Below are 23,574 nucleotides of genomic sequence, written 5' to 3'. Positions count from 1 at the left end.
AATATATGACAATTACTAGTTCAATTAAGAGTTCAGAATTTCCAAGATCATGTCTAATTTATGGGATGCATATAAAGTGTTACTGTCTCTAGGGAATGGCACAAAAAATGTTTGGGATGTACATATTAAAAGACTGAATATCACTCGCTTTGCACTCTACCACTCTATAATATATATACTATTTATGAGGTAAAAGGTTTTAGTTCAAATATCAGTTATGAGAAAACTTGATCAAAACATCAAAACTTCTGCAGTAATACAATCCCATTATCACCTTGTTGGTTTTTATTCCCCTGGCCTGTTTTTTCCTCCCTTTCTCAATTTTTACCACCTTGTTTCCTGTTATTTGTTCAGTTCTATCTAAGGTCACTAGTTTGTTCTTGTCATTTTCAGACCTTGTGTTCAGTCTTGTTCATTGTATCATTTGACCAGCTCTATCAAGATGATCACTATCTCCTTTTCTCTCTCTAAAGCTCTGCTTGGTTGTTATTGATTCTTGCACTTGGGTCGACCTATCTGCCCTGGACATCATGATGTTCCACTGCGAGCTAGAATAGATGACAGTGAATTGATGAAATGTCTAAAGGGGGTTAATCCTCAGATAGAGACATCACTCAAAATCTGGTTTCATGTGGTTAGAGAAACTGCTCCAAAAGACCCTTTCATCGGTTAACATGGATGCACAACAAGATACTTTAACATTTGTGTCAAACTATGACCAACTGAGGCACTTATTATTTTTTTTAAATTGTTCTCCTTAATAGTGTGGTACTCCTTATGTGACTTGAGTACAGACCATCTAATTTCACCCACTAGCACACAAGTAGAGTGTGAAGAAAGTGAGCGCCCTGGCCTGTGGTGTGATAATGTGTCAGTAGGTGTGGGAAAAAAAAGGCAAACTACAAACACACAACCTTGCTGTGTATTATAACCAGCGTACTTAGTATTTTTCACTTCAAATACATGCTTTTCTCTAGCTTTGTGTCTCTTTCTCCACTGTTTTATTTAGCTTGTTCCAAAGCTAATTTTCATTCATGATCACACATCAGCCACGATACGATAAATGGCCCTCAGTCGTTCCAACTGAAGGTATTTTTGCTTTTATTTTTAATCATTGGCTGCTCATCCCTTGATAATATCGTCTGCCCCATCATTTTGTTTCCATTTATTTTCTTTTGTTTTTCATCTGTTCTCATAATTTATCTGATCAGTGTTTTGTTACTAGCCCCTTCTTCCTCCACGTTTTCCATAAATCTCAGATTGCTAAAGTTTTATCACAGTTTAAGCTTAAAGAAAGAAAGCAACAATGTAAAGCTATGGTACACCCCACAACCACTCTGTCATAATTTAATGATTTTTTTTTTTTTTTTTTAGTCTTCTCATCTTTATGCGGATGTGCAGCCTTGCTCCGGCTTAATACTATAAGCCCTAAATCTCAGCAATTTTTCATAAAGACTCGGAGGAAACAATTGTGTTGGGAGGGATCGGCACTAAATGTAATCACTAGCCAAGGAATGCAATTACTTGGTGGAGGAGAGGCATATGCTCGGGGATCAGGGTGAGGGTTGATGCCCCTCTGCCATCAACTATCTAAGTGATATGGGGAAAAAAACTCCCCAGTGTAATATAAAGGTTCAAATGATTCAATTTATTGTACGAGTGTATGTATGTATTACATTTACTTGTGACAAATATAACGTCACTTTAGATTCATACATTTACTGTATATGTAAATACCATTGGTGTACCTTTTGCACAGTTAAGTACTAAAGAAAAAGTGCATTGTTTTTCACTTTGCATAGCCACATGTCCAACTTGTCCTGGAAATGCAGTACTTCAGTAGACTCCTATAATGTATTTCAATGTTAGATACTTGTTTTCTTAACAGTATTTTACAGTTCAAGAAACCAGAACTCTTCATCCAGGCAGTGATATGTCTTATTCTGTCCCCTAAGAGACAGCCATTTCTCTCATCTTCTGCTTATCCATTTATTTTTTTACGGTTTTAGCCACAGTCCATTCCCATTTTTAAGATGATTTATGTCTTCACCACCAATGTATTTTATTTATCCACTTGAGCTGCATTTATGTGGTTCGACTTTACAAAGAGTTGACTGCAACATTGGGAGGATTGGTTGGACCTTTAGGGAAAAGATTATTTTTGTTTGTCTTCAATCAAAAAGTGTCTTTCCAAGCCACACATTACCACACTTCTAAATGTAAGTTTGTCAGGGTAAATCAAAATCTTTTTAATGCTGTTAAGGTAGAGCAGTTGTTCTTTTTGGGTCACTAGTTAAACACACCATTGTGCAATTACATTTCAATGGGTACGATCATTCCACTGTGGAGAACACTGTTGAAATTGCATTTAGGCCCTGGGGGAACATGTGCCATCTGTTGATATTATGAGATGAGGAAAGTTATGATACATTCTGAAATGTATTTAGCTCTTGTGAAGTTGCAATAAAGAATAGCTTTGCAGTACATAAAACAAAGGTTGCATTTTCATTTCATCATTCATTTGCTTTAATGGTCATTTTGAATGGCGTAATTTGCGATGCTGTTTTACATTTTAGATGAAAATTGTTGCAGTCTCCAACAATGACACATAATATATAGTACTTCAGGAATGTTTTAGACCAACTTTCATAAAGAAGAAATCATCCAGCCTCATGAAGTGCTTTAATGCGGACTCTTTTGAGATTAGTGAGCTCTAATTTTAAGCATAGCATTCAACCTTGACATTTTTCTGTTCTGGAACTCAAGTAAATAACTATACTTTTATGTTTATTTATATTTTATAACTGTATGTCTTTCCTGACATGTATCTTCCTTGACACAGAATGTGTCCTCATCTTTCCTTGAAGCCTTTCAGTTTTCTTCCAATGAGCATAAGGCCCGCCGCATACTAAGACACTGAAGTGTCGCGCAGTGTTTTGTTCTGAACTAGTTGTCATGAGTGGATGACCCACGGCAGCTACTTTAGCTCTGCTGTGATATTTGAATTGTATAATTCAGGGCTGTCAAACTCATTTTTGTCGCGGACCACATCGTAGTTCTGGTTTCTTTTGGAAGGCCATTATGACTGTGTACCCATATAAATCTATGATCATCTCATATTATTACATACCATATACACATCAAATTAATAGATGATTACTTGTGAAATTAGAGGCCAGTAAAAAATGTTGTTCAACTATTATTCATTTAAAAGGGGTTTGGTAAAAACCCAAAAAAAAGTGCAAAAGCTCAACATTAAGATCTGGCCCCCGGGCCTTGAGTTTGACACCTGTGGTATAACTGCATTGCAAAGTAGTGCATGGAACAGCCAATCAAAAATGCCAGTGTGTATCATATGATCTTTACAAACTAAAATGACCCTTATGCGTACGAATAAAATTCTAATTGATGGGCTTTACATGATCTGGATTTATGTGACCGATCAGCAAGTTTAAAAAAACGATAACCGATCACCGATTCGATTACAAGATGGCGCAATGTATCTATTTACATGACTTGTTAATTTATTGTATATACTTGTGTACTGTATACCAAGTATCTTCAAAATTATTCTCTAGCATTTTAGATAAAAGTTAAAACATCAATGACCTCTAGGGGGCATTCAAGGATTGGCCACTGACATAAGTTGAGATCAAATCAACATTACAACATGACAGAAATAATGGGTGCTAACTTACTGTAATTAAATTACTTTATTGCAATTAAATTACTTTAACAAATACTGTTAATGACATGCTTACTCTAACTTTCTCACTGTCCCGGCCATATGGACAGGTGTTGTCCAGAGTTTGCGTCGGTTTCGCTTTTCTTTTCTTTTTTTTGTTTTTTCTCCACTCTGCGTTGCTTGAATGCAGTATTCTCCTCCTTGTGCACATTCTTCAGATTCCCGATCAAATTTGTTGTATTGAAGCATTTAGATGACGTTTCCCACAACGTATTTCAGTTGTGCACAGACTGCAAATAACTTACGTGTTTTTTGCCAGACACCGCAAAATACTCCCACACCGACAAAGTGTTTTTTTTCACTGACAAGCTTGAAAAAAAACTTTATTGGCCGTCAGATATTTACAGTACTACGCCACAAGACACGTGACAAGGCTAAAAATAAACTACCTTTTGGATTCATAAGTGACGCCGGAGTAAATGTCTTTTGCGGAGCCAATCGATGAAGTCATTGATGGGATCGGCGAACTACGACATGAAAGCCAATCGGCCGATCAGCATAAAATGCTAATTAACGGCCGATACAGATCAAACTGATCAGATCGGTGGAAAGTCTACTAATACAGTACTTACGAAATATAATGTAATGTAAAGTATAATGTATTTTACTATAATACTTAACTGTATTTATAATTTCTGGGTGTGTGGCAGCTTTTAGGTGTTCCAGAGAGAGAATACATATTGAAGTTGAACAGTGACTAACAGTTAAAAAGCATTTTTTTTGTTGTTGTTGTTTTTTTCATGTGTTGTATGTGTATAAATGTTTGCTCATCATTAGTCCCACAAATAAACAGTGCTACTTATTATATACAGGAAGTCCTCGATTTACGAACGAGTTCCGTTCCTACGCTGGCGACGAAACACGAATTTCCGCGTAAATCGGATTTCACCGTTTAAGTCGAAATTTATATCGAAATACTTCTGTTATGGGTATTGTCCCACGTGATTGTGACAGCAAGCTCAGTGTGTGTGGGCGTGTGAGTCGATGTGTGAGTGAGACGGGACTGCGCAGGCGTCGTCCGGTGGGACCGTGAAGGAGGAAGGAGTCCGCGGAGGTGCGAGTGTTTACAGTGGCAAGTGGAATGACGGTGATCGGGGAAGAGTAGCGTTTAGCGGAGGACTCGTTGACGTTGAATGTGCAGAGGAGCTTATAAAGCCATTAAAGCAGCAAATCGGTGTTTCGTGCCTTTATTGTTGCCACCACCCAGCTCAGCTGTGCAACGAGAAAAGGGAGTTAACCCCTGCGTCTTCCGATCACGGTCAGGTGGCCGTAGCAGAAAAGGTTAACACTTCGTATAAAGAAACTAAAACACATTCAAATAAAAAAATCAGATGCTGTACGTACCATTACTGCTGAGAGTGTGAAAAAAGGAGGGCGAAAAAGGAAAAGATACTCCCGCCGCACAAACACAGACAAGCACTATGCACTAGCTAAGCAGAAACACTATGGTGCTGGGACAAAATGGCGGACGAGGCACGGGCGTCGTTAAGTCGAAACGTCGTAGGTCGAGTGCGTCGTAACTCGAGGACTTCCTGTACTGTATTTGACTGTACTGTATTCTCTCCACTCTGTCAACGGTCATCCGATTGTTCTTTAATTTTGTTTAATTGTCGTCAAAAGGTTTAGCAGGTTATGTTCCTAAATGCACCTCATTGCAATCAGCACTTTTATACTCTACTGAAAAATATCAGCTTTACAGATGCCGCATCTGCTCTGCTGGTGCTGTGTGTTGTGGTCATAACGCCTACAGCAACATATGGGCGTATCAGTCGTATTTCAAGTAACTATAGTCACCTCGTCGTGTGTTGTTTATTTATCCAAGTGCACGATGCACCCAGCGAATAATTGCCATCCATTAACACTGAAACCATTAATTGAGAAAATAATGTATACTACTTTTCCTAGTCTGCCTTTTCACTGGGTTTCCATTTGAAAGTCATTGGCACCCTTATTAAAAAAATTATTTGAAAACAGAATTAATGGTACACATGGTCACATGAGTCTACTTCATATCAGTGAAGGATAATCACGGTAGGGATATTAATTAATGCTGTTGTCTAACACTAGAATAAACAATTCTCTGTTTCTCCTACGCAAACCTCCAACAATCCTCTCAATACTTAATTTATTCATTCTCACAAACTCATTAACATTACTTTTTTTTCCCCCTGATCATTGGTTCATTATTTGCCTCCCATTCTTAATCATATTCATCCCGCTGCTGCAATAATAAAAGACACAGAAAAACTCACAGCAGCCGGTTACTACCAATATAATTGCTCGCATGCATTTGTTCTGCCTCCCTGAATTTCATATTGTTTTCCTCCAGTAGACATGCAGCACATTGTTGTCAATTTATTTTCCTTTTGAAGTCATATTCACAAATGATTACAGATTTTATTTTTCACTACAAGGGCTTGAATATAAACACTTTATCTACATCAACAATCCAAGATATTTTTACGCAAAACAATCGTTAATACTATACAATTGAACAGTTAATTTCCACTGGCCACATACTACACTTAAACATGCAAGTAAACCCTAAATGAATTCAACATGTTTTTGATAGTAGTATGTGATGTTACTGTGTCCATTATTCAGCTCTTGGTAACAGAGAGCATGAGAGAAGATGGAATTGTGCTTATTTTATTTTTAGTTAAATGATATTATTAGTGTACACTTCAAATAAGGTTATAAGATTGAGGGAGCATACTGTATGTTCCATTGTTGGCTACAATTAATTAATTAAAATGTGTTGTCTTAATCAATCATCACGATACAAATGTTCTTTTTTTTTGCTTTTTCATTGTATTAGTCTAATTAAATAAATAATAGTAAATATTTTCCAAACATAGGTGTAAATTTATTACACTTTATAACATAAACATATCTGTTTAGTGTAGAGTTTGTAAACAAACACTGGTTCCTATTAGTACATACGTAAGCTCAAGTTTCACTACAAAGTGTTTCTAAAAAGTAAAAAAAAAAAAAAGGGTTAAACAATGATTATATACATACAGTATATGTAAACTGCACTTTTCAACATAAACAATATTGTCATTTGGATTATGTTTAAATTGTTCCTGAATTGCAAAAATTCCTTTTCAGTCCAAAGTGCAGAAGATAAATCTAGCTTTAAACGTGTTTTTCATGCACATTGTAACGATATAATAGCTCAACATGCAATTGATGTGATGACCTGATGTGATTTGTTGTGTGATGAATGGAAAATCACAAATGTAGATGCATTTGAATTACATTTGAGTATTGTGCGACCATTGTTACATGTAGTTACATGGTTAAAAGGGTGTGACATTCTGCTTGACATAACAGGACATTAAAAAAAAAGGGGGGAAAAAGGGGTGTGACGCTTACTGTACTTGTGACAGTGGCTAGAAACTGTGCAAAGTCTTTACTTTGGTCGACTTACAGTCAAACAAGGTATGTGGGTGGACACCAAGAAGATGATTTACGTGTTTTGCTTAAGCATTATTAATCATGCTGATTTGCCTTAGGTTGCCGTAGATTTCCATCATTCCCGTTTGCCAGCATCCCAGTGTGAAATATTATTTTAATTTGAAATGAAACCTCCTCTTAGCCCACAATAATTGCCTCTTTTTTGAAGGACTGAATTAATTTCTTTCGTCAACTCCCACCACACCTTCAACTAGACGGAAGGAGAGCTGAGGTGGCACGATCACTTATAATACCTCCTATTACGTGGGGATAAATGGTTTCATCTGGTTTATGCAAGACACTGTTGTACATAGCTGCTCCAGTATATTGAGTGTGAGTGTAGTAAATATATATATATATAATCAGTTCATACTTTTATTCTGTTTACACATAGTCCAAACTTCATTGAAATTTGGCTTTGTAAAATGAAAGATTACATCAATTTTCTGGCACTCGTGACTAAAAGCACCATTGTCATAAATATTTGACCACAATATGCAAAAGATTCATCAGAATTTTAGATGGCTCTATATCATCTATCCATCCATCCATTCTTCATATGAAATCTAGGCTGGGCTCCATCATCCATAGTTGAAAAAGAAACTTTAGTTTCTGAGTGTAACAAGACAGGTAAAATACAGAAGGATTCTATCACATTTTCTGACACTGCTTATTAGCGCCATGAAGAAATGAAGTCATTTCTCAAGCAAACTTTTGTTTGAATTAGAGTTCTAATATGTTAGACACATTTGTGGGTGCTGACTGACATTTTTTTTCTTTACAGAGCTCCTGAGTGGTGGAGTCTATGTCGACCAAAACAAGTTCTTATGTCACGCGGACACCATTCATTGGCAGGACATTGTCAAGAACTCCGGCGTCTATCCTGTGGTGGTGCCCACCAACAGCAGTGTCACATGTAAGTTACAATGTATGTACAAGGTATGCAAGGTAGCAACAGTAGGTTGGTCCCTTGATCGATGACAGTGACCTCTGACCACACAAATGTTTTTCCATATGAATGGAAAACAATACAGAGAGACACACTTCAACATGTTACAGAAAGCTTTCCCAGTACAGTGGAAGCTTTTGTTACTTTACGGGGAGATAAATGCCTTATTTTTTTTGTTTTTCTTCTTATTTTGTCTTTGTCCCTTTGTCCAAAAGTATGACACCAGAAAACAAACATTTTGTCTAGCAACAGCGGTTCAAACACCACAGACACAATTTTTGACCGAGGTAGAGCAACTTTGACCCCATTCTGTCACTTTGACCAACAACAATTTAAAATGACAGTTCCCCTTAATATGCACATTTATACCTAACTGCTGGCTTAAATAGTATGTTAATAGATACTTTAAAATATGACGGGATGAATTGCAGTGAAATGACATCTAGTCTGAGTGAGGTGATTAAATAAGCCACCTGAACAGACCGCTTGTTCTGATGTTATCATTAAATACACTTCTTTTTTATTCATTTGTTGCTCAAGCTGGTTGGCATTTAAATTTGTTTTCCCCTGTTCTTTTTTAATGGTCTTGTTTTTTTCCCCCCCTGCAAACACGTAATGACCTCAGAAGTGCAGTTGTTTTACCAGACATAATTTTCTACATTTGCCTTTGGAGTTCTTTCACTCACTTTAGACTTCCATGCAAAATTACTGCTAAAAAACCCTGATATTTTTCCTAATAAACCTTATTCTTGCAGTGGTCTGAACCCCAAAACCTGACTCATCTTGATGTAGATGATTGAGAACATAATCCCTCACATTGTCTCGGAAATCAACACAAGCTGTAGCTTTACATTGTGCTTTTTTTGTGTGTGTATTTTTGTCAAGCTTGCCTTCCATACAGACGTCTTGCTGCCCTTCTTGGTGTGGAAGACTACTCGGCAATGCAACCTTCAGGGTCCATATTAAGATCACTGTAAAATATGATGTTAGTAGTAAGACTGATTGTCACTGACAATTTATCAGACGGGAGAGAGCAAATCTTGAACTTGAAATGAAAACTGGTCCGATTTGACTTCACAGGCCAACACACTCCAAGGGGGATGATAATAGAGATATGAGTGTAGTAAAGGTTCTCCACACTTGGCGGTCTGAGACAACAACTTATGGCCCTGTTATTTAGATTTGTTTTTGTACGTAGCTTTTATTGCAGTCGACCTCTTCTCCAGATCTGTCAACGTGCTAGAGGGAGTCAGGCTGAAGGATGAGAGGGGAAAAAAAAAAAAAAAGCAACAGGCTAGAGAAATGAACAAAGCATAACAATGTTGGGCATTAAGTGAAAGAGAACCACAGGGGGCGATGGATTAGGGAGGGTAGATGAAGAATGAAAGAGATAAAGTGTGTAGTAGAGAGGGGCACATGCTGTATGATGAAGAAGAGGAGGGCGGAAAATGGAGGCTCATGTTGGGGAATAGAGTAAGTCTCAGCGCTAATAGCTCTCATCTGGAGAGGCTGATGGACAGAGGACAGCACTCCTGCACTTATTACGCAGGCTCACTTCCCTCTCACTCAATTACCAGACAGTCAATTAAGCTCTCCAAAACTACCCAGAACAGCACCGACTAAAGCTTTAAAGGTATGACGTGCTTTGTTTCTTTGCTGCTTTTATCTCAGCCACATTTTCAGAGGTTTAATGCTGCGCTTCTAAAGAAACCAACCGAGAAAAGTGTTGTCACATTTTGACAAAAGCGATCAAGATATTTAATTTAATTCAATTCAATTTTATTTATTTAAAGGAGACAACGCACAATAATGAACACCAGTACAAATATTGTGTAAATGTGCTGAAGTTAGCATACAGCTAATTTACATTCGTAGTCCCTTGATAGTTGATTTAAAGCATAGATTATAAATATTGTGTAAACATGCTGAATTTAGTATACAGCTAATTTACATTTCTAGTCCCTTGATAGGTGACTTAAAACAGTGTCTAAAGTGCCTATAACTATTTTATGACCTGAACAGCATATACAAGATGCTGTGTTGTGACTGAAAGATTTCAAGTTTTATCATAATTATTCCTGCATAATATTAAATGCATCTGAATGGTTATGCTCAGATATGAGCAGTTTGACATTAAAATAAATAAATAAATAATAAAATAAAAAACATTTTTCCCTACAATGTATAGCCAAGCCATATTCGTTACTCGTGCAACTTGGACCAACTCTGCTTGTAGGCATTCACTCTGTAGCTCAGTATATGTAGCAAAATATATATATTTTTTGTATTCAAAAGGTAGTAATTTGATATACAAATATTGATCATAGTATCCAAGTTGTCCCTGAAAGCATCAGTGATCGTTTCCATGACATTCTATGCAGGTCAGAAGTGCCATCGCTCCTGTAATGGTCGTTGCTGGGGGCCCAAAGAGGATCAGTGTCAAAGCTGTAAGTAGTTTAAGTGGAACATAAGCATTTTCATTCTCTCTTCTGAGCAAGTTGATACTAGCAGAGAATGTTTTATACTGTAAGGGTCACAACTTTTGTCATTTAAAACAAAACAAAAAAGGGATTCTTTGAAAGTTAAGTGAATAAGGACAATTTTGCAAGTAAGTTAATTAAGTATATTTTATATATGGCACTAAAACCGTGTAAAGACAGAGAATTATGTGGTGGTGAAATGGAGCGCTTTAGTGTTGAACTGTTTTTCACCATTTCAGTTTTCCTGATTTTTGTATTTATTTTACATTTTTTTGGCCATGACTAAAGCAACACCTAATGACACATTTGGGCATCGGGCATAAGTGGCCCCTTCTCCCCTTTATAAGAGCTTGAGCTGCACAGTGATGCGGTTGCAGTTGGGCGACCGGTTGGCAGTCACATTATGTTAATCGGCGTACAGTGAGCAAAGTGGAACCCTTGCACGCTTTCACCTGTCTTGGTGCGGTAAGCTTTTGCTGGCTGGGACCGCTATCCCCTTTTCATACCAGCTAGCTAGCTAGCTCCCTCAGAACCCAGCTAGCTCTCATCAGGTTCCTTCCTGATGGCTCAGGTGGATGACTCTGCCATGCTGAGGTTATTCTACGCCTCCTACGACTCTGCCATGTGGTGCATAATCCTGCTACACTTTCTCCCGTTCATCTGTCATTGCCGACGTCCACCTCCAGCTTTGTTTCCTTTACGGAAACCGGCTTTGGAGGTGGCGCCGCCCTGTTCATCCGTGCGGTTCCTCGGGCTCGGCTACCGGACGCTTTCTCTAGCGAACAGCTATGAGTGCCCCTTTTATGAGGAGTTTTTGGTCACATTTGCTCGCTCACAGACATTCTGGGCTTTGGTTGCTTACTGATCCATTAATCAAGAGGTTATTCAGCTACCATTAGCAGTCAGTGCACTCGCACCCCGAAAAGTTGAGATTATCATGGAGTGTAAACTACAAGCCTGCCTACTGTCATTTATTCTTATCACTGCATTCTATTAACATCCCATCCTATTAATCACTTCCTGTGCAAACGCAGCTTAATGGGTATAAAACTGCATGTTATTATCTGTTATGTGTGATTACCAGTTGAAATCAAGGACTCGGGTGATAAGGACAGGGGTCTAGGTAAATTAATGCTGATTCATGCACAATTATATCATGTCATCATTGGGGCACTGCCACGCAGGAACAGAAAAAGGACCCTCTCCATACTATTCAGAAAATAATCTTCCAAGATGGCATCGTAAGAAGAAAACTTAAGATTCGGAAAACCTCTAACTGATTATGGGGTGTGTCCTAAAACTTTCAGTCATGACTCTTCTGCTGAATCATCCCTCACATACACATGCTAAGAATATCTTGGAGCGTGTGAGAATGATTTGCTGTCATCAGCGGAGAATAGCATTGTGATATTTAGCCCCCATATTTCATTACTTTCCTCTCAAACGATCTGCTAGTGTCTCTTCCGTTCACGTTCCCATTTTTGCTCATGGAATTTTCTCCACAGATCAGATACAATCTTAATAAGATGACACGGAAGCACACAAAACACATGCAAGGCAATTTACCCCTCTCCATATTTTTTTTCCGTTTTATGTTCCTCCTACACCTGTTTGATTGTACCTTTCTTGTCATCCATTTTCTCACCTGTAATCCATCTCTCCTCCACTGTGCTCAGACCACCTAATCTCTGGCTTCAAACGTGGGTGTATCTTGATGTAGTTGTTCTGTGCACATGATCCCATTAAGATAATGAGGAATGAACTTTGAGAACACTGTTAGCAACATGTTCCAGATGGACCACTGATAAGCACTGGGGGCCGTCCGTCTTGTTTCCCATTATCACCCTTCTATCTCACACTCGTGTCTTCAACCAGATGTGCATGTGATGATTCATCCCTGATTGCCTTACTTTCCCTCACAACCTTTTCATTCTCTTTTGGCTAACTACACAAAATGGTAAGTAGAGATATTGTAGAAAGTGAAAATGAGTTTTGTCTCATTTTTAAGAATCTATAAATATGTATGTGTGTGTGTATATGTGTGTGCATGTATATGTGTGTGTGTATATATATATATATATGTGTGTGTGTGTGTGTGTGCGTGTATATATATATATATATATATATATATATATATATATATATATATATATATATATATATATATACTATATGTACTTTCTTTTTTAATGCCAGGGAACCCACAGATGGGCAGAAAAAAAAAAACACATGGCTCGCTGCTCTTACAGTGTGTGGTGTACTCGTGATGAGAAACACAGCATACAACACATAAAGATGTCTGTCATAGAACCAAAACTGACCTGCGCAAAATATAAAGAAAAAAGAGTGTTAGAAAAATTTACTAAAAAAATGTAAATTGTCACATGTAATAAATAATAAAGTAGTGATACTGCAATCATGTTTTTGTTACCAACACCCTTTTTACAGTACAGTAACTTGAATAATAGTTGAACAAAGAATTACCCTTGACTTTTTATTTCAAAACTAGTCATTCATCGATTTGTTGTCTGTGTAACAATATAAGGAGGTAATTTAACATTTATATTTCACAATCATAATGGCCATCTGAGAGAAACCGTAACTACGATGTGGCCCGCGGCAAAAATGAGTTTGACACCCCTGGCTTATATGGTCTTCTCCTTGTCATTTTTATTTTGTTGAATGACTTGGGCAACACATTATCCAAACACTCAACACAACCAGTTGCTTTTCCGTTTTGTGTCTGGCAAAAGCACAAGCTTGAGGTTGCTTCCTCATTTGCTATCGTTCCATTTCATTTCACAGTCACAGAGTCCGTAGGTCGGCTGCACTCGCTGTTGACCACACACACGTTAGAATTTGTAAGCAGCAGGAATGAATCAGTTTATCTTTTTTTAAAATTTTCAGCCACAGACCCTTTTCCGAGCAGGTCGGGAAGGAAAAATCACTTTTTATAAATCGCTTTCAGAGAATTCCTAGGGCCTTTTAGGGGGGGGGGGGGGATGAAAGCACATTCTGTATGTTACAGTCACATTATGCTAAATAGTCAAATCATCATCAAGTCAACTTCTGTTGTCATTTGGCAAAAGTGTACACTTATTTGCAGAATTCTCTTGTTTATGTTTTCAGTTTATGCTGAAATACCTTCTGCCTTTTGAAAATCGAAGCTGTGACTGATACTTTTAGCCACAGTGTGTTGAAATTGAAGCTTCCAGGCATGGTTTTGGAGATGCATTGTTTTTTTGTTTGTATTCTCTATATTTTTATGTATGAAAAAGTGTTTTTACTCTCCTCATTTTAAAAGGAAAGTTAAAGCCAGTGCTGTGTCTATTTTGGCCAGTTCACTTGTTAGAAAAGGACCCATAAACAATAAAGTTAACCATTTTGTTTTAACCCACACACATGAAATAAAATGCTACTGATATAGTGCTTTAGTCGTATGGTGAAGTGCATATTTGTATGTGTGTCGGGTTGGCTTGTATCCATTACAGTGATGATATTTCATCACTTTGTGAGAAAATGTGTGAAAGCAGTGTATATTGCCAAACATCCAGAAATAAAAATACCCACAAGCTATACGTTCTGCTTTTGCAAACGATCACATTTTAAATTCATGAGCAATGTTGACTGGTGACAATTTTATCTCCAATCTGTTAAAATGTTGCCACTATATGGGTTAAAGATGTTCTCACTGTTCCCAGTGAAAGGTGTTTTTGTGTTATAACTGGAAAATGGAGATAGGTGTTTTTATCATTTCTTCTGTAAATATTGTTGCTTGCTGAAGACAAGCAGACAAACGACATGGATTGTGGACTCTGGTCTGTTGAGACCATGATGAAGTTATTTGGTTCTGATAGTGTCATGCGTGTCTGGAGGAAACCAGGTGAGGAGTAAAAAGACTAGTGTGTCTTGATACAATCAAGCATGGTCTGGGGCTGCATGAGTGCTCCTGGGACTTGGGAACTTCAGTTCATTAAGGGAACAATGAATACCAATATACAAGCATACAAATGCAGAACAAGAACCGCCACCCCCTCCCCCACAATAACCCACCCCCACCCTTTGGAAACTGGGCAGCAGAACAGTATTCCAACATGATGATGACGCCAAACACACCATGACCAGTGGCTTGCTAATGAAGCTAAGGGGAAAGGTGACAGACCGGCCAAGCATGTCTCCTGACCTTAACCCTATTGAGCATCTGTTTGGCATCCTCAGATGGAAGGCGGAGGAGCACAAAGTCTAGAACATCCACAAGTTCCGTGATGTCATCATGGAGGAGTCGAAGAGCGTTTGTGTAGCAAACTGTAGAACTCTGGTGAACTCCATGCCCAAGAGGGTTAAGTCAGCACTGGAAAATAATCATGGCCACACAAAATATTAACAATTTGGGCCCAATTTGGACATTTTCCCGTCAGTGTGTAATCCCTTTTGTTGCGCCTAGGTGTATATTCCCTTTTGTTGCCAGCAGTTTTAACATTGGCCCTGTGCTGAGTTATTTTCAGGGATCAGTAAATGCCCACTGTTATACAAACTGCAAAGTGCGGTTAAAAAGAAATAATGACATATTTACAAAAATGTGAGGGATGTACTCACTTTGGTGAGATACTCTAGCTCCAAATCTTTGATCTAAAAGAAGGCACTTCTTTCTTTAAAAAAATGCAAAATCCACTTAGCGCTTGCAATCATTGTTCAAAAGTGGCTCAGTACCACACATGTGGAGCCATCCTAATTTTCTGTCCTTAGTGTGCTGTTTAAAGATTTTCTTGCAATTATCTTGTTCATTATGTTATTTTTACATCTACAGTAACTAAGACGGTGTGTGCTGAGCAGTGTGATGGCCGCTGTTTTGGTCCCTATGTGAGTGACTGCTGCCACCGTGAGTGTGCAGGTGGCTGCTTTGGTCCAAAGGACACTGACTGCTTTGTAAGTGCAGACTTGCACACACACACACGCATACACATGCATGCAGCTCATAGAAACTGGTTTCTATTTACAGGTCCACAACAATATTTACTGTAGACTGTAGTCATTCCATTGGTTACAGACGCAACATACAATTGGCTCTAATGTTCAGTATTTTGTTATTAAGTGTGCAATGTATTTTTTTTTGTCAACATGTACAGGCATGTACAAACTTCAACGACAGTGGCGCGTGTGTGACGCAGTGTCCCCAGCCTTTTGCGTACAACCCCACCACATTCCAGGTGCAACACAACCCTAAGGCAAAATACACTTACGGAGCCTTCTGTGTAAAGAAGTGTCCACGTAAGTCTGAACACGGGACACATGCAGGAACATACATACTCTCCGTATGCTATGTGGAATTTTATTGTTCAAGACAATGTTTTGCTCAGTCGGGAGGTTGTTTTGGTTTTTACCTCAACAAAAAAGGCTGGTGTTCTTTAGGACTGCAAATAGTAGTTTTGATATTCATGTACTTGCATACGTGTTAATGTTTGGACAGATGTTCTTTTTATTCTTTACATTTACAGATTGGGAACATAAATGTAATGCTGTAAAATGAGTACAGATTTTCAGATCGAGATCCAAATTACAATTTACTTTGCATTGCTACGTCTTCCAAGATTTGACTGTAGCCTCACTTCCCTAATCCCCCTCCTTGAGTCTCTGACCAAAGCCATGCCCTTCACTGACATGCACAAGTGCGATTCTTAAACATGCCCAGTCATAATGACGTGAGATTGTTGAAAGTGTCTAGTCGTGATAAATAGCCACAGAGAACTCATATCCAGCGTCACCAAAATAGCTGCGCTAGCAATACTGAGTTAGCATTAGCACTGTAAACTAGCCGCGGCTGCCACGTTGGTAACATGACTTATACGTAATGGAGTGTTACCATAACACTAAATGTTATCGATTTGAAGTTTTATTTGTTGGGAACTCTAATTCAATTACAAACCAAAAAGAGGTGATAAACATACTGTGCCTATTTGACAAAATGCTGCTAATTCAGCATCGCTTTTAAATCCCCTCAAGTGCCTTAGGTCCTCTTTTGACAGTTATGTGGTTGATTAAAGTTTTCAACCAACAAATATAATCTTGGCACTTCGATAGTGCCAATTTGACAGGCTGGCCAAGCCAGGACCAGATGCTTACATATATATATATATATATATATATATATATATATATATATATATATAAAGGCATCGTAGTGTTAAGACTTAGATTTACTTTTAATGGGAACAGTGTTGTTTTGTTGATCACCTTTTTTTGCCAGTGCATCAAAGTCTGGTGTTAGTTTTGTTGTGGCAATTCTCAGAACACATCTGAGGTGTTCATCACTCAGGTGGGATCTGTAGGATGTTTTGTCGGTGTTCATCACACTGAAAGTTTGTTCACACACATATGTAGAGCCAAACTCCACCAGCATCCTCTGTGCCACCATCTGGATTCTTGGAAATTTGTCTGCGGTTAATGAAGCATAAAACTCATCCAGTTTGAGAGTTGAACTTCTTTTTTAAGACAGTATCACACTGGAGATCAATCAGTTCCATCTGCAGCTCCCGTGGCGCTGTTTCAGGGTCTTGTGTGACTGAATCTTAGATGGTAGTTTGTCAAATAAAGGTGTTTTGCTGAGCCTGCAAGCTTGATTTTAACCGCTGAGCCGTGGCCATCAGTTCCTGCGTTGATTGGCTGTTAGCATAATCAGCATTCTTGGTAGAAAAGTGACGGCTGATGTTATATTCCTCTAAAACCGCAATGGTTTCTTAACAAATTAGCCTTTGACCAGACTTCAGTGAAAAGGTATTTAGTAGTTCATTCTACATTAAACACTCAGCACTCTCTGTTGACTTTTCTTTTCTTTGGCCCACTCGTGGTTGAAGAAGGGTTCAGAGCAGTAGCAGAGTAAAAACAGAACAGTCAAAGTCAAATCAATGTATCAATGTACCTACTGCACATTGGAACCACTGGACTTTACAGGGCAACCTGGTGGAACCACTGGGCATTACAGCACAACCTGGTGGAACCACTCGGCATTACAGTACAAGGTCAAATGAATATAGTTATGATTTTTTATATGATTTGGGCAATTCTGTACCAATCTTTGGCAGGCCGGATTGAAATGATCAATGGGCCGGATGTGGCCCGCGGGCCGTAGTTTACCCACCCCTGCTGTACCTCCTCTGAGAGCCTCTTTAGTCTTTGGTCAAAGTAAAAGTACAGACAGTTTATATCTGTATGTAAGTTACAGTTAAGGAATATTTATGGCTGTGTTCCTTTCTAAAATATAACAGTACAATTACTGTACAATTCATGTACATGTATTCTGAACTCTGGTACTTCCTATCATTGGGAGTCAGAAAGAAGAAAGTGACACTTTGCCCTTTTTGAAGCCTTCACGAAGTACCAAAGTACCATGCTGTGGATAATAAACAGCCACAATCTGTAGTTGACATTTACAATGAAATGTTTTTCAGATAACTTTGTGGTGGACCAGAGCTCCTGTGTGAGAGCGTGTCCTAGTAACAAGATGGAGGTGGAGGAGAACCGCATCAAGATGTGCATTCCTTGTACTGACATCTGCCCAAAAGGTGAAGTTTTTGAAAAAAAATATTGTAATATAGGAAGCAGGACACTTTTTAAAATGGTTTGTGTGACATTTTGTTGAAGAAAGAAAATGTGTTATAATAACCCTTCCTTGGCATGACATTTCTCTGCTAAGCTAAATTGCTGGTTTTTGCTCTCTTACATTGCGTGTTGCAGCATGTGATGGCATTGGAACTGCCAGTCTACAGACTGCTCAAACAGTAGACTCCAGCAACATCGACAAGTTTGTAAATTGCACCAAAATAAATGGCAATTTGGTTTTTCTCATCACTGGAATTAAAGGGTGAGACATATTTATAGCTTCTTTCCAAGTTAATATATTAACACATACCCATGATTGATCATATAAAAAATTCCAATGTATCAATTGCACACAGTATTGCTTACATTTGCTCACATTACCCTTCCATTAATTTCAGTCGATAGTGATTCCATAAATAATCATAAAATTAGTTCATGTTGTTGTGTTATATTGTCACATTATCATTCACAGGGATGTCTATCATAACATTGAAGGTTTGGATCCAGAAAAACTTCATGTGTTCCGTACTGTTAGGGAAATTACAGGTAAGTTTTGTTCATATATTGTAGCATCTACACACTGCCGTTAATTAACATAGCATTGGTCATTATAATAATTGGATGTTGTTTTAATGGTTGATATACAAGTATGTAGAAGCTCTTTAACTGAAATTATATTTTAATGCTAAAAATGCAAGTATTATTGTTGTCCATGAATTTTGAAATGGACTGTTTTATAAAAAAAAAAAAAAACTGAAAAATTGGCAAAAATCTGTACTTTTATAAATAGTACTACTCAAACACTGTACTATATGACAGCTAAAACAACAAATCTGTCTGAGTTGTTCATTCTTTGCTTTGGAAGAATGGCAATGGCAGGATGTTCTATTGTATTCTTTTTACACATGGATTACTACACTAGCTTTCAGTGGAATGTAAACAGAGTAGTACATATTTATAGATACCTATGCCTGAGTTTTGACATTAAGAGAAAGCAAAATGCACTATCCTGCAGTGACATAATGATAATCAGATTTTAACTTACTTGCAAACAATGGGCTCATCCTGCTTACTTGCAAACAATGACGACAACATTACTTCCTAAGCAGAGGCAATATTTGGCCTACAAAAATAAAAATGTGCACATCCTTTTCGTGACGCATATAAAGTCTGTTTTGCTATGAGTGTTTAGTTGAGTCTAGTTCCTATCCTCCCAATGGAGACGGTCCACACTGAGGACAGACATAGCAACAAAAGTTGAATATCACATGAGTCTTTTAATTTCCTGTCTCTGCTGCTTTTCCCTTGGGGGGATCCCCAGCCTTGAGTTTCACATCCCCAGTTTTCCCTTCATGCACCATAAAGAGAACGTGGTGTTCATCATTAATCCTTCAGCAACTCCTCCCTCTCTTCTTCCTCTTAGCTGTCCTTTCTGATAGTAGATGAAAAATGCAATATTATCTGTGATAAACGTATCCATTTAGAAAGTGACACGTAGTGAAGTCATTTTTCTCGATGGATAAATGTCTGCGGCTGACATTAAATCAGGCCTGTTGAGATGCCATGAGTAATCTATTGATTAGGCTAACAATGTTTATTATCATGAATTCTAATTCAAAATGGAAAAAAATAAATGTTTTCTTTTTATTATTGGGTGGCGAAACCAAACAGGATTTAGTAAGGGAGTCTGTGTCTGCTCATCTTGTCATCTCCCTGAGCTGTCACGACTACAAGACATTTGACGGAGGCAGCCAACCTGCTCCTGTGACCCTGAGGTCACAAGTGCTTTTCCTCCTTGTTTTAAATGAGCACATCCTACACATGACACACTTGTCTCAGCTTTTCCCATTACTTTCCTTTTTTTTTTTTTTTGTCCTTTTGATTGTCTCTTCAAAATATTTATTGTTGAGTGGGCAGTCAAATCAAAATGATGTGTCTTATCCTTGGGTATTCTGGCTTGCACTGTAATTACTGCAACTTGAACCCTCTTAACCATTGCTTGTGAACAATGACCCTCTCTTCCTAAGTGGCTACACACTGTAATTTGCTTTATACATGGATGTGCTCTCTGCAGAATGTGTTGAGGTACATGATCTGTTCACATTTACTGGGGAAAAAATGAGGCGGTAAGACAGCACCATATCCTTATAATATCTCTCCATCATTCCTACGACTACCAAAATGGCAATGACCGAATGCGAAGGCCCATTGCAGTGTTGAACACACATAAAGTGTCTAAATGTAATGCCGTACTAAGTAATGACCGCTTAACAGGAGGCCTTTTTCAACTTATCAGTGTCTAGGTCAGGGGTGTCAAACTCATTGTAGTTCAGGGGCCACTAGCAGCGTAATTTGATGTCAAGTGGGCCGTTCCAGTAAAATCATCGTATAATTAATATAAATAAAATTTGGTGGTTTTCTCATTGTTATAATGCAAAGCATTAGGAAAATCTAATGTATTATCAAATATTTAATGCTGTATCCTTTTCCAAAACAATAAGAACAGCTTCATTTTTTTTTAGGCAAATATACAATTGGCTTCAGTTTATCATCTACATGTGTGCATTATGACTGATGACACTGTTTGTACATAAAGGTTCAAAACCTTAAGTCAGAGGTATTTGGAACTGAACAAATATAATATTGCACTTTCAAGTTAGATTTAGGAATATATTCAACAGTTTTTTTTCTCCTCTGGCATAATAATTGTCTACTGAACCATAGAAACTTAAGTGAAAAGCATTTTAAATGTATGTGAAAGCGATCGCCTGCCCTGTAAATGTATAAACTTTATACCTTAAACATGCATAAAAAAAATACATGAATACATTTTATGGCATTTAATGAAAATATGATTCTACCACTTTCAAAGTCATCCTACCGTTGTAATTGCCATTAAATACACTGGAGCTGCTAATAGTTTAAACCCCCTTGATTCTGCATTGTGTTTTTCTTTTTTTTTCTTTTTTTAATGACGAGCAGGAGACTTGATTTGCTTTTCACATTGCTTGCTTCGTGAATAGGAACAGGATATGTACTGGTCAGTACATATTTGGCTCTTAAATGGGCACTATGAAGGACAACAGTTGACAGTAGCATTGAGGCTAATTAGCTATCTAGTATTGAGTGCATTGAGTAATACTCTCCGAACTCACCTCGGTCGTGGCACTCATGAACTGGCGGCATTTGTCACACACCCGCATTATTTATAGCCACCGTCTGAGTGCCGTGCCATTAAGTCATCAAATAACCCAAGACCCATCGGAACAAGTGGAATTACTCTCATCACAGTAATCCTGTTACACGGTCCGGAATAAACCCCTCGACGGGCAGTGTTTGCCTCGATGGCACCCTTGGTTTGGGTTATCGTGTTCAGAGATAGGAGTCCATAATTGTGATTTAATATTTCCTAAATGGCAATGAAGGTCTATTGAAAATGTAAATATATTTCTGAATGAACTTCAATCTCCATATGTCACTTCTTGATCTATGAAGTGCAAACTAGCTTAACGGGCTTATCAGTGTTAGCTTCTGATAACCGGTAAGTACTCGAGCAGTAAAATTCAGGAAAAGCTTCTGGTTGTCACGGTAACACAAAGCCATTATCAGCATTGGTACACCCACATCGATGGGGCGTGAACAGTGGAAGATTGGCATGAGACAAGACCATCCCGCCAAAGCCGGCTGGTTTCACGATCACTGAAAATAGAGAATGTAAAGCCTGCAGTCATTTTTGAACCTTGAGTATTTTTACCGAAGCATTTCACATACATTTTGACATATCTCCTTAAAGTTTTAATATTTAACTCAGTCAAACCACTACCATAATAACTTCTGATGATGTTACGTAATCTTATCACAAGACATTTATGTTCTAATATGTCTTTTCTCAAAAACCAAGATAATGGTAGCCGTCGCTCATGCACATAGAATTGTAATAATATAAAATGTATTTGATTTCAACCATCTGTTTGGTTTGGTTTCACATGAAAGGAAGCTGTAATAGGACATTTAAGAATTTGTATAATATTCAGCTTGCATTCACTTAGCCTCAACCCCATTGTGTGCATTCTCACATTTACCTGACTTTTGTCTTTTTACATTTCTTCATCAAACACACTTAATGTGCCTCAGATGCCCCTCTGATGCTGCAACTCAGCAGTTATTGGTATGAACAAAACAATGTCCACAAACTGATAAAGAGGCTTTTGAAGGTTATTGCTCTCTTGTCTACAAAAAGTCTCCCTATTTACCACATCTCTTTTTACCTCTCAACAACCTCCCTCCCTGCCCGAGTAAACATCATGTGCATCCTGCAGGAGAAAAAATGAGGTTTAGTATAATGTGGTCTGGTTGTTCATTGATTAGCAAAAGGACCACACTGCCCATCACACCCACAATGATTTTCTTGCTGTCTCCACCATGTGTCCTCTATAATCCAAGTGTTTCTCATTAAGGCAACATAACCATATTTCTGTTTTAATCTCCAATAAACACGTTTTCTTCATTGCATTTAGATTCATTACACCTCCCATCCATTATTCCACCTGATATTACTTTCTTACTCTACCAATCCACTTATTTTGTTTGTCTTTTGATATTGGCTAGAGGATTGTACCTCCGACTGGTCTCTACTGAATATTTCATATTTTTTGAATCCATTATTGAAAATCCTAAACGAGTCATATCCACCCTGTCAGCTCTTCGTCTTTTTAAATGGTTCAACGAATGAGATGCAGATTGCTTAAAGGAAATGCAAAAATGTTGATATATGAGACTTGATGAGACACACACAGCTGGCACCCAAGTCTTGCCTAGAGCAGTGTGCTTACCATATCCTGGAATGCTGCTACTCCTAGAGGGATGCCAACACACACACACACACACACACACACACACACATTATCTTCTGTTCTGTCAGTGGCTGTGACTCATTATAACCTGTGTGTCTGTTTGTGTTTGTGTCCCAATTTAGGCTTTCTGAACATCCAGTCTTGGCCTGACAACATAACAGACTTGAGTGTTTTCAGCAACTTGGTAACAATCGGGGGAAGATCTCTATACAGGTACACATGCTTCGGTTCTAATTTGATACCAACATAGCACTGTGAAATATTTTGCAAATTAGGTGTACTGCAGGGGTTACATTCCACACCCAATCACCATATCTGAAAATCTGCAATTTGCAATTTTTTTGTCCCCCCTTTAAAACATTTTAAAACACACATGAACATAAAAAAATAAACAACATTGCATAAACATTACACATAAACAGGGTAAATGTTTTTGAACACAAACACTAATTGCAAGCATAAAACATATAGAACATGCAGTGTGTATTGTAG

The 23,574-nt window shown here is 38.0% G+C and overlaps 1 protein-coding gene across 2 annotated transcripts in view; it reads left to right on the top strand.

Moving 5' to 3' along the window:
• LOC133486824 (receptor tyrosine-protein kinase erbB-4-like) overlaps positions 1–23,574 on the top strand; it is a 240,031-nt gene that overhangs the window by 153,079 nt on the left and 63,378 nt on the right. For both annotated transcript variants that reach the window (XM_061792531.1, XM_061792530.1), the window contains exons 4-11: positions 7,989–8,120; positions 10,535–10,600; positions 15,441–15,559; positions 15,760–15,901; positions 18,079–18,192; positions 18,365–18,491; positions 18,702–18,775; positions 23,205–23,295. In XM_061792531.1, the coding sequence (XP_061648515.1) occupies positions 7,989–8,120; positions 10,535–10,600; positions 15,441–15,559; positions 15,760–15,901; positions 18,079–18,192; positions 18,365–18,491; positions 18,702–18,775; positions 23,205–23,295 (865 nt within the window). The remainder of the gene's footprint in view (positions 1–7,988; positions 8,121–10,534; positions 10,601–15,440; positions 15,560–15,759; positions 15,902–18,078; positions 18,193–18,364; positions 18,492–18,701; positions 18,776–23,204; positions 23,296–23,574) is intronic.

Source organism: Phyllopteryx taeniolatus, chromosome 12, assembly GCF_024500385.1.
Source record: "Phyllopteryx taeniolatus isolate TA_2022b chromosome 12, UOR_Ptae_1.2, whole genome shotgun sequence".
Classification (NCBI taxonomy): Eukaryota; Metazoa; Chordata; class Actinopteri; order Syngnathiformes; family Syngnathidae; genus Phyllopteryx; species Phyllopteryx taeniolatus.
Note: the sequence above shows the minus strand (reverse complement) of the source record. Positions and strands in the feature narration are given on the sequence as shown.